Consider the following 12,403-nt stretch of genomic DNA (forward strand, 5'->3'; position numbering starts at 1 on the left):
AGAATCACCTAAGGATCTTGTTAAAATGTAGCTGCTGATGGAAATGCAAATTTATTACCGAAAGTCTGGTGGGAATGCAAATTTATATCAGGGAGTCAGACTGGAATAACCTGGTTAGAAGACTGTTTCTAAATGAAAGACGGAAGCAGGACAATCCAAGTTAGAATGATGGAGTGTACAAAGATTTGGCTGGCTGTTGCCTATTTGAAGATGGAGGGGAGCCATAAGCCAAAAAATGCAGATGGCCTATAGAATCTGGAAAAAACAAAGAGAATTTTTTTTTTCCCTAGAGATTATCTTCTAGTTTCTCCAGAAGAACTGCAGCCCTATTGGCGCCCTGACTTTAGCCCCGTGATACGCATTTCAGACTTCTGACCTCCAGAACTGTTGGATAATAGAGTTGTGTTGTGCTAAGTCACCATGTTTGTGATAGTTTTTTGCTTCAGTATTTGGAAACTAGGATCAGCACTGGACTGTGAACCACAAGGTCAGAAGTCCAAACCCACCAGCTGCTCCTCGGAAACTCTATACAAGACTGCTGTGAGTCAGAACCAGCTCGACAGCACTTAGCAACAACAATATGCCCAATCTCCCTCCAAGAAAATCCCTGTTTATTTGGTATAACTTTTGCTTAAGTAATCAAGAGTTGTTTATAACTGAAGACTAGAACTACTAGACAATTAACTTCCAAGTCTGACTACCCCTACCCCCCTCCCATCACCTTACTCTCTTCCCAGGACCTGAGTTTCTGTTCTGCCAGCCTACCTATCACCCTTTATTAGGATCTGAGCCCAGCTTAGTGATGGACCCTACACTGGACAACCTGACTCCCAGATGTTGACAGCCTCCTGACTGTCACCTGATCCACATTCTTTGTCTCTCCATTTATTCCATATACTAGGTCACCCTGATCCTTTTCTGCTTACCACTTGGCTAGATGGTGATTTGCTGTTGTCTTTCTTCCTTGTACACTGTGCTAGAAACAGGCTGAATCACACTGCGCACTTCTGCACCAGGGTCAATTCCCCCAGCACCTGTCAAACCCAGGAGGAATGGCCAATTTTAGAGTATAGTACTCATTCAGGGTCTCTGTGAGTTGGAACGGACTCCACAGCACATACCCACCACCACCACAGTTTGTTCAGCTGCCCTTTCCTGCTGCAAATCATGAAATGCAACACATTCTATAGATGCATGTAAGCCCAACAGTAGCACTACATTGGCAGAAACTGGGCTTATTTCAACTCAAAACTGGATTTCCTTTTTTAAAAAAAGTAGTGTCTGCCAAGTCAATTTCAACTCACAGAGAGCCCGTGCAACCAGAGTAGAACTGTGGTCCAAAGAGTGTTCAGTGGCTGAATTTCCAGAAGTAGGTCATTAAACTTTGCTTCTAAAGCACCTCTGGGTAGATTCAAAGCAGCCTTAACCATCTGCACCACACAGGGATTATTTCCTCTAAGAGCCCTCTAATTAATAAATCCTTTTCTCTAGGATGTAAAAATCACAAATTCTTTTTTTTTTTTTTTTTTTTAACTTTTTTATTGTGACTTCCGGGAGAAAGGTGAAGATGGAGAAAGGAGAACTATGAAGCTTTCACAAGCTGTCAGGGGGAAAGGTGAAGATGGAGAAAGGAGAAAGATTCATAGTTTCAGAAATGTTAATACAGAACTTTACTAGTCAGAACTCACTAAATGGCACACAGCAACAGCAAAACCATGGAAGTTGACCTTCATGAAAAGAAACAAAGCCCACAGATAATACGCAGGCTCCCTGGTCTTCTTGAAAGGAACAGAATTTAAAGGTACCGAACAGGTTCATCTCTTATTTGTTGACTTCATCCGGGAACAAATCAGTTCAGAACTTTACAAAAGAAAACTCAGTGTGTTTGTGTTTCCCGAGGTTATCTGTCATTCCAACAGGTTCATAAGCCTTGGAAGAGGTGCAGAGAAACCAGTTGTGGTAGGCAGCTGACTCCAAAGTGTACCGGGATCCCACCTCGGCCTTATAAAAGATGAAGGGCTTAAGTTTGGGGTTCTTCTGGGCATCCAGACCGTTAATTTTCTTCTTCTATGAGGCAAAACAGATTATTAAATAACACAGGTTTTAAGAGGAAGAAAACCAGCATGTCACAGTGGTCCCAGACGTTAAGGTTATCATTGTGGTATGGTATTTTAAGGGATGACAAACAATCATGTCTTCTCTTCAATAGCCTCCCTACCTTCCCCCAAAATTAAAAATTAATTGCTGAATAGATGAAGTCAGATAGACATGAAAATGTCAATGCTATGGTTTTAAAAGATTAGAGAATTTTTAGAGAATAATTTTAGATATGGAAGTTCAGTGACTCTGTAGGATAACCACTGGGCTGTGAACTACAAGAACAGCAGTTCGAGCCCACTAGCCACTTTGCAGGAGAAAGATGAGGCTTTCTATTCCCGCAAAGATTTACAGCTTCAGAAACCCTATAAGGAGTTGCTATAAGTTGGAACTGACATTACAGCACTTTACAACAAGTTTTAGATTTGATAATATGGCTTTGATCTGCTGCCAAAGTCTTACCATAACCCCCATCAAGGAAAATGATGACTCGTTTCTAGACTAAGTTTGCAGCATAGACACAGTGACTCCAACTGCTACCTCATACCTGCCAACACTCTAACAGGCATATTTTGGGCACTGACACAAATGTACTACCAGCCACATCGAAAGCAAAAACAGGACCATTTTGTAGCCAAACCTACGGCAGGTGAGACCAGAGAAAAGGACTACTTGCATGTGCTCAGCTCTTTCTTTGCCTAACAATGTGTGGAGTCTCTACTCCTTTCCTGAAATGGAGCATGAAATCAAAGAGGAGGGAGGACATATATTCTGCCTAATACTTCCTGAAATGGATCTTTCAGTAGGTCTCTATAATGTTCTCAAATTATATAGTGTATGTTGTTGTTGCTATTGTTGTTGTTGTTATTAGGTGCCATCGAGTTGGTGCCAACTCATAGCAACCTTATGCACAACAGAACAAAACACTGCCCAGTCCTGGGCCAACCTCACAATTGTTGCTATGCCTGGGTCCCTTGCTGCTGCCACTGTGCCAATCCATCATGTTGGGGGTTCTTCCTCTTTTTCTCCACCCTTTACTAAACATAATATCCTTCTCCAGGGACTGGCCTCTCCTGATAGTATGTCTGAAGTATGAGAGATGAAGTCTGGCCATCCTAGCTCCCAAGGACTTTTCTAACTATACTTCTTCCAACATAGATCTGTTTATTCTTTTGACCTTTCAATACTTTCAGGACTATAAATATTCTCCTCCAACACTATAACTCAAATGCATAAGGTCTTCTAACGTCTTCCTTATTTACTGTCCAACTTTCACATGCATATGAGGTTATTGAAAATACCATGACTTGGGTCAGGTGCACCTTAGTCCTCAAACTGACATCTTTGCTGTTAAACAATTTAAAGAGGTCTTGTGTTGCAGATTTGCCTAATGAAATACGTCGTTTGATTTCTTGAATGATGCTTCCATGAGTGTTGATGGCTGATCTGAGCCACATGAAGTCTTTGACTACTTCAATCTTTTCTTCATTTATCTTGATAAATGGTCCAGTGGTGACGATTTTTGTTTTCTTTACATTGAGATGCAACCTATACTGAAGGCTGTGGTCTTCGATCTTCATGAATAAGTATTTTAAGTCCTTTTTTGCTTTCAGCAAGCAAGGTTGTATCATTATCATATCACAAGTTGTTAATGAGTCTTCCTTCAACCCTAATGCCACATTTTTCTTCATATAATCCAGTTTTTCAAATTATTTGTTCAGTATACAAATTAAATAAGTATGGTGAAAGAATACAATGCTGGCACACACCTTTCCCAATTTTAAACCATTCAATGTTCCCTTGTTCTGTTTGAACAATTGCCTCTTGGTCTATGTACAGGTTCCTCAGGAGCACAATTAAGTGTTCCGGAATACTCATACTTTGCAATGTTGTCCATAGCTTGTCATGATCCACACAAAAAAGCTCAAGTAAACATCTTTCTGGTATTCTCTGTTTTCAGCCAAGATCCATCTGGCATCCGCAATGATATCCCTTGTGCTACATTCTCTTCTGAATCTGGCTTAAACCACTGCAAGTTCTTTGTCAATGTATGGTTGCAGCTGTTTTTGTATTATCTTTAATATAACTTTACCCACATGGAATATCAATCATACTGTACAATGATTTCAGCATTCCATTGGGTCACCTTTCTTTGGAATGGGCACAAATACGGATCTCTTCCAGTCAGTTGACCAGGTAGTTGTACTCCAAATTTTTTGGCATAGATGATGAAGTGCCTCCAGTGCTGCATCAGTTTACTGAAAGATTTCAAATTGTATTCCATCTATTCCTGGTGCCTTGTTCTTTGCCCATGATTTCAATGCATCTTGGACTTCTTCCTTAAGGATCATTGGCTCTTAATCATATGCTACTTCTTGAAATGGCTGAATATCATCCATTTCTTCTTGGTACAGAAATTATGTATTCCTTCCATCTTCTTTTCATGCTTTCTGTGTCATTCAATCGTTTGCCCATAGAATCCTTCAATACTTCAAGTTGAGGTTTTAATTTTTTCTTCAGTTCCTCCAGCCTGAGAAATGTTGAGCGTGTTCTTCCCTTTTGCACATTTCATTATAATATTTGCCTTTGTCTTCTCCAGCGGACCTTTGAAATTTTCTGTTCAGCTCATGTACTTCCTCACTTCATCCATTTTCTTTAGCAGCTCTACACTGGAGAGCAAGTTTCAGAGTCTCTTCTGGCATCCTTTTGCTCTCTTCCTTTTTTCTTGTCTTCTTAATGACCTTTGGCTTTCTTCCTGTATGATGTTCTTGATGTCCTCCCACAACTCTTCAGTCTTTAGTGTCTAAAGCATCAAATCAGATCTTGAAATGATCTCTACATTCTGGTGGGATATATTCAAAGTCACATTTTGGCTCCATGAACTTGTTTTCATTTTCTTCAGCTTCAGCATGAACTTGCATATGAGCAATTGAAGGTCTGTTCCACAGACTTCCCTGGCCTTGTTTTGGCTGATGATGTGGAACTTTTCCACTGTCTATTTCCACAAATGTTGTTTATGTTGTTTAAAAAAGGTACTTGCAATGAACAAGTCACTGGTCTTGCAAAATTCTATCATGTGATCTTCAGCATCATTTCTATCACCAAAGTCATATTTTCCAACCACTGATCTCTCCTGTTTGTTTCCAACATTTGCATTGCAATTGTAATCACTAGTAATTATCAATACATCTTGATTGCATGTTTGATCAATTTCAGACTGAAGAAGTTGGTAAGATTCTTCAATTTCATCATCACTAGCTTTAGTGACTGGTGTATAAATTTGAATCATAGTGGCCTTCCTTATAGGCATATGGATATTATCCTATAACAGACAGCATTGTACTTCAAGATAGATCTTGATATGTTCTTTTTGATGATGAATGTGACACCATTCCTCTTTGATTTGTCATTCCCAGCATAGCCACCCTGTAAAGGGTTTCCCAAGAGCACCTGGTGAATTTGAATCACCAACCTTATTGCTCAAACCTACCTTGCATTCCAGTGCTTTATCCCACAGTGCCACACCAGGATTACATATATACATAAGGGCCTTCAAAAATTTTGTGGAAAAATGGAATTAAAAGATGATGAAACTTCCCCAAAACTTGTGAAGCCCCTTTATGTGTATGTATACACACACACAAGAGATATACATATGTGCTCGTAAAATAAACTTAGAAATAGAAATGTTAGCCTTTGTGAAGCTCTCCAGCCATTAACCATAAGTCATTACAAAGTTATTTGAAAAATAAATAACTTTAGGAATAGAAACATAAGTATATGGAGAAAGTTAATAACCTTAAAGTTGACTTTGACTAGGCATGCTATGATAAAAGAAAATATAAGATATATTTAATATGGAAATAATAAAGATTAGAGCAGAAATAAAGGAAAAAAGAAAACCAATAGAAAGAATCAACAAGACTAGAACTTCATTATTTGAAAGGATTAAAAAAAAACTGACAAACTTCTGGCAAATTTAATAAAGGAAAAAGGGATAAGACACAACTAATATGAATAAATATTAAATTGGTGACATCACAACAGAACCAACTGAAATAAAAAGGCTAATAAGAGAATGCAATGAAGAACTGTACTCCAACAAATTTGAAGACCTAGAAGAAATGGACAGTTTTTTAGAAATGCACTATTTACCTAAATTACCACACACTGAGGTAGAAATTTAAACAAATCTACAACAAAAGGAGAAACTGAATAGGTCATTTAAAAAATAAAAAAACTCTACCCCCCAAAAAGTCCTGGTCCATATTCTATCAAACATTAAGAAAAGAACTGATACTGATTTTATTCAAACTATTCCAGAATATAGAAAAGGATGGAACATTCCCAAGTTCATTTTATGAACTGATACCAAAACCAGGCAAATATATTACTAAAAAGAAAATCATAGACCCGTATTCCTCAAGAACATAGATGCAAACATTTTCAACAAAATCTAAATGAATATAATGCAGCAATATTATCAAATAAAATAATACATCATGACCCAGTGGGCTTCATCCCAGGCAAGGATAATTCCACATTAGAAAAGCAATCAACTCAATCCATCACATAAATGAAACAAATAAAAATAGCCATATGATTATATCAACGGATGTAGAAAAGGTATTTGACAAAGTCCAGTACCCATTCCTAATAAAAACACTCAACAAAGTAAGAATAGGAGGGAAAATTCTTCAACATAATACAGGACATGTCCCAGTGTGGCACTGTGGGTTAATGCGCCAGACTGAAAAGCCATTTCAACTGCAAGGCTGGCGCTTCAAGCTCACCAACTGCTCCTCGGAAACCCTATACAGTGTCTCTATGGGTTGGAACCGACTCAACAGCACTTCACAACAACAACAGTACAAAATCAATGAGCCCTGGCAGTGTCGTGGATTGGGCTGCTAACCACACGTTCAGCAGTTTGTATCCACCAGCCTCTCTATTGGAAAAGATAAGGCTTTCTACTACTGTAAAGATTTACAGCTTTGGAAACCCTATACAGCATCGCTATAAGTCAGAATGGACTCCACAGCAGACAGTTGCTGTTGTTGTTAAATGTCGTTAAGTAGATTCCAACCCATAGCGACCCTGTATAGGGTTTCTGAGGAGCAGTTGGTGAGTTTGAACTGCCAACCCTGCAGTTCAAACGGCTTTGCAGTCTGGTGCATTAACCCACAGCACCACACCAGGACTCCTACAGCTGACAATTATTGTTGTTAAGTGCTGTCAAGTCATTTCTGACTCATAGTGACCCTGTGTAAGGTTTCTGAGGAACCGCTGGTGAGCTTGAACCTCTGACCTTGCAGTTCAAAGTGACCTTGCAGTCTAGCACATTTACATGCAGCACCACACCAGGACTCCAGCAGACAGTAGCAGTATACAAAATGGATGGCCAACAGTCTCAATGGAGAGATATGGAAAACATTCCCATTGCAAATGGGAACCAGACAAGAATGTCTTTTATCACCATTCCTACTCAATATTGCAGAGTTCTGGTGTGCTAGGATAAGTACTGGCCTGCTAACCGCAAGGTTGGAAGTTCAATCCCACTAGCACATAGGTTCCTTGCAATAAACTAAATAAGTTCATGCATGGCAACCTATTTCTACATAAAATCTTACAAGACTTGGATGATCCTGTGATATTGACCAAGATAAGAATTTGGGGAGAGGGAGCGTCATTAGCATCTTGGCTTCCTGTTTGGGGACAGAGGATAAAGAACACTGGACAGGAATGCTCACCTTCAGCTGCAGCGATGGTTGACTTTGTCCTTTACCCTTTTCACAGCAGAGATAGAGCTCTCCATTATCAACTGCCAAGAGAACTGGACTTCCTTTTACTTCAGAGGCTGACCTCAAGTGTGAGGGAAATACAGAGAAAACCTCTGGAAAATATAGTCAGAAATATGGGTAAGTCCTCAGAGCAAGAAATGCCCTTCTATCTCCTTGGGATTTTAAGCTTGACATGTAAATTTCTGTCTTTGACTCTATGGTACACGTTCCCTCTTCATCATGTTGGTCTAAGCCTTCTCTTCTTCCTGAATCTGGATTTTTCCTTCTTGCTAATGCCAGTCCTTCCAGAAAACCTCCCCTCAGATCTGTTACATACCCCACATCCTATTCCCAATGGTCTCTGGGGTTATTCCCCCCTATTGCCTACCAGTTATAGGACTGAAAAAGTGAACAGTATAGAACTAACCCCATTTCGAGCTTACTGATGACCCTGGCTAGGTTGGAACAAAAAAATATAGCCAATACTAAGAGTCACCTGGTTTTACGTAGCTTTTTTTTGGAACTGCTTTGAGGACTCCACAGTCTACAACCAGGACTTTCTGATCCAAATCACTAATACAGAACAGCTCCGGGTGTCTGACCTTCGTATTTGGACCTAGATCAATGTAAGCAGATGTTAACACTTCACTTTGAAATGGAAGACTCAGCTCTTTTCTACCCCACATCCCAGTCCCAGCTCAAGCTCTCCACCTGCCTGCAGGCTAAGGAAATGGCAGCTTGCTGAATGTTCTACTCTCAGGGATTTTACCTTGCTTGGGGCAGGTACTCTAGCATTATGTGTAAGCGAACAAGTTCCAGATTTTGACATCCAAACTGTCACTTACTGCTTTAGGACCTATAAGTTAATAGCTCTTTCTAGGAATAAGGAAGAGTCAGACCACTTCTGAGATATTAGCCACTAAAATATGAATATTTTCTAGGCCATTAAGCTTTATGAATAGCAGAGGAACATTGTCTGATAGACAGCTGAGCTCCTCAGATTAGAAGTCATTCAAAATACCACTGGGGAAAAAGCTGCCTCCACAAAATAGAATCCATCTTAATGATGTATATACTACCAAGTTTTCAGAACTGGCTGATGAGACACGACCCAAAATGAGAACAAAAGCTACAAATATCAATTAATAATTGGAACATGGAATGTATGAAATATGAGTCTAAGAAAATTGGAAGTCATCAAAAATTAAATGGAACACATAAAGATCAATAACCTAATCCTAACCTATGGTATTTTCAATAGTCTCATATGCATGTGAAAGTTGGACAGTGAATAAGGAAGATAGTAGAAGAATTGATGCCTTTGAGGTATGGTGTTGGGTGGATATAATAAAAGTATCATGGACTGCCAAAAAAAACACAAACAAATCTGTCTTGGAAGAAGTACAACCAGACTGCTCCTTGGAAACCAGGATGGCCAGACTTAGGTCTCTCATACTTCAGACATATTGTCAGGTGAGACCAGTCACTGGAGAAGATGATGTTTGGTCAAATGGAGGGTTGGAGAAAGAGCGGAAGACCCCCAAGGAGATGGATTGACTTAGTGCTTCAGAGTCCACGCTGGAAAAGTGGTGAATCATCAATACTCTAGTGAGATTCTAGAAAGGCTTACGAGGTAGGCTGTGAGAAAGGCTCTGACTCAGGATGTGGGGATCTTAAGGACTCAGAGATGTGGGTTTCTCTGAGTGCCCCCTACTGGCTAAGGTTCTGTTTATTAATGCCATGAGGAGATCTGGGTTACCAACCTCTTGGCAATGGTTATAAAAAGCATCCAGAGGTTTCCTAGGTTCAAAATCTTTTTTTACTCTGTGCTGCTCACCAGATATGTGCCATCTGTTCCTCTCTGGAAAGGTAGAGGCCGCCTTGAGATCATATTTCTTTCACATTCTCCCTAATGGGATTTGATTATACCAAAGGAAAAGCCTCAGTCCCACCCCAACACCTTAAGTGTCGCTTAAGAGGGGCCAGCAACAGGCACCATCCCCCACCTCCTATGCCACACCCACCACTTTACCCAGGACCTCACCTGAGTGGGTAGAATTCATAAAGGTGAGGCTCAGGTCTGGCTCCAGGGAAATTCCTGCTGAGTCTGTAGTGACAGACAGTGAGGTTAGCACAAGAATGGCATTCCCCATAGATTTAGGAGCATCAGGGGCCATTTAATTCCTTACTTCTTTTTTATGTGTACTGAGAAACACTGGGGCTTAGTGAGATCATTAATAGCTCCCTCCTGGTATGGGGCTGTGGGCTAATGTGTCAGACTGTGAAGTCGTTTGAACTTCAAGGTCAGTGGTTCAAACTCACCAGCTGCTCATTTGAAACCCTATACAGGGTCGCTATGGGTCGGAATCGACTCAATGGCACTTAACAACAACATTTAAAAAAAAAAATGTTGGGAAATGGGGAAATAGAATGAACTCAAAGTCTTAATACACATAATCCCTGTTGTTGTTAAATGCCATAGAGTCAGTTCCAACTCACAGCGACCCTATATAGGATTTCTTAGGTGCGGCTGGTGAGCTTGAACCACCAACTTTGCGGTTCAAACGACTTTGCAGTCCAGCACATTAAACCACAGTGCCACACCAGGACCCCTAGAGAATATAATCCCTAGAAACTTTATTTACTATAAGCATATGCATTGTGTTAATTCAGTGGACATACTATACATTGTCCACATGTAGTTTGGAAAGAATATGAAGGATTCTACCAGATGAAACACCAAGTTTTGGAAATGCCTGAATGAAACCCTCCAAATAATGTTTGCATATCTACAGCATAGCATACATAAAGAAGAAGACCCAAGAATTGTGCTCTGATATAAAGATTCTGGAGTCCTAATGTGGTGCTGGGAAATAAAGTACTGGACCACAAAGTCAGTTTGAACCACAAAGTCTGTGGTTCAAGCTCACCAAACGCTCACGGAAACCCTCTACTGGGTCACTATGAGTCGAAACCGACTCGATGGCACTTAACAACAACATAAAGTTTCTACCTAGTTCTGGTTTGGGGACCACCTAGCTGCCTCTTGGAGTCCTGGTGTGGCACTATGGGTTAATGCGCTGGACTGCAAAGCTGTTTGAACTGCAAGGTTGGCGGCTCAAGCTCACCAGCTGCTCCTCGGAAACCCTCTACAGGGTCACTGTGAGTCGGAATCCACTGGAAGGCACTTAACAACAGCTGCATCTTGGGCTCATTTTCCCCTCCAGCTGTGGTAGTCTATGGTTCTAAGACGGAGGTGCAGGGGCCAGGGGCCTGTGGGGTGGGGTGAGCTCCCACAGGCACAGCTCAGACAGAAGACTCCCAAGCACTGTGCTGAAAAGCAGGAGGAAGTCCTGCCCTTCTAGGTGCATTCCACCAAGAAGCAGAGGCAGAATCAGGATAGGGTCTCAACATCACCACTTGGGAGTTCTTTGAGGGTGGGTTAGGAGTTCTTTGAGGGTGGGCAATGATAGTACCTGCTGCCTGTGTGCTCCCAGTGTCTATTCCCCAGTACTCAAGGGCAGGAGTCTGGCGGCTACCACACAGTCATGTTTCAGGAGCACAACTGGTTCCAAAGCTCTTCTCTGTTGTGGCTGTTATTAGATCCACACCAGGACATGACCACCGTGTGCCATTTAAAGGCTCAGGGGTGTGACCTCTAGCATTTTACAGACCCCTCTTTCACAGCCCATACATTAGACATATGTCTGGATCACAGCCTCCTTTTACTATCCCTCTTGAGCCAATAATATCCAGGTGCCTTCTTCCAGCCCAGCTTCAGAGAGTTCTTTCCACTAAAGGGCTTCTTCCTCTGCCTGGGCAGGCTAGTTGAGAGATGCATTTGGAAAATTTTAAACCATCAAATTGGTGGGTCAAGACTTCAAGCCCCAAATCTTTGAGTCGCATGATCTGTTTCCCTGGCACCTGATGCCCCGGCATCCAAGCTTTATTTTCTCTTGTAGGACTTCTCTTATGTAATTCATTTACCAGGAAAGTTCTCCAAGCTCATTTATTGTGTAATCTCAACTAGAAAGACCTGGGTCTGTGCAAGGCATCTAGCAAAGCCTGCTCTAGGAATGTCTTCAGATGCTGATATGAATTTTTACAAGACTCACCTTCTGAGCAGCCCTGGGGTTCATCTTTTTCCCATTCTTGAGAGTCCATTTTCACATCTGAGTTCTCCAGAAAGGACATGATTCAGGTTGATAAGATAACTTATACAAGGGTATGGTGAGCCACGGGACCTGCATTAACAGGAAGGGTGGCAATTATCATAGCTTCTAGCCCCAAGTAACCTTACACAGTTGGCAAATTTCTGACCTCGGGGTGAATCTGGCCCACTGCCTGTTTTTGCAAACAAAATGTTTGGAGTGAAGAGTCATGCCCTAGTGGATATATTGACTGTGGCTGATGTCAGACAATGACAACAGAGCTGAGAATTCGCCTCAGAGATCATGTAGCTGGTAAAACCTAAAAAGTATCTGGGTCTTCCTAGAAAAAGTTTTCCAGCCCCATGTTATAGTCTA

At 41.1% G+C, this 12,403-nt stretch overlaps 1 protein-coding gene across 1 annotated transcript; it reads right to left on the reverse strand.

Annotated features, from left to right (window-relative positions):
* Nucleotides 1–1,854: 1,854 nt before the first annotated feature.
* IL37 (interleukin 37) lies at nucleotides 1,855–12,071 on the reverse strand. Its single transcript, XM_006876454.1, has 4 exons — nucleotides 11,993–12,071; nucleotides 8,374–8,493; nucleotides 7,848–7,990; nucleotides 1,855–2,067 (listed from the first exon to the last, which is right to left on the reverse strand). The coding sequence occupies exons 1-4, from the start codon at nucleotides 12,069–12,071 to the stop codon at nucleotides 1,855–1,857; spliced, it is 555 nt and encodes a 184-aa protein (XP_006876516.1).
* Nucleotides 12,072–12,403: the final 332 nt, after the last annotated feature.

The sequence above is a fragment of the Chrysochloris asiatica genome, unplaced genomic scaffold, assembly GCF_000296735.1.
Source record: "Chrysochloris asiatica unplaced genomic scaffold, ChrAsi1.0 scaffold00380, whole genome shotgun sequence".
Taxonomy (NCBI): Eukaryota; Metazoa; Chordata; class Mammalia; order Afrosoricida; family Chrysochloridae; genus Chrysochloris; species Chrysochloris asiatica.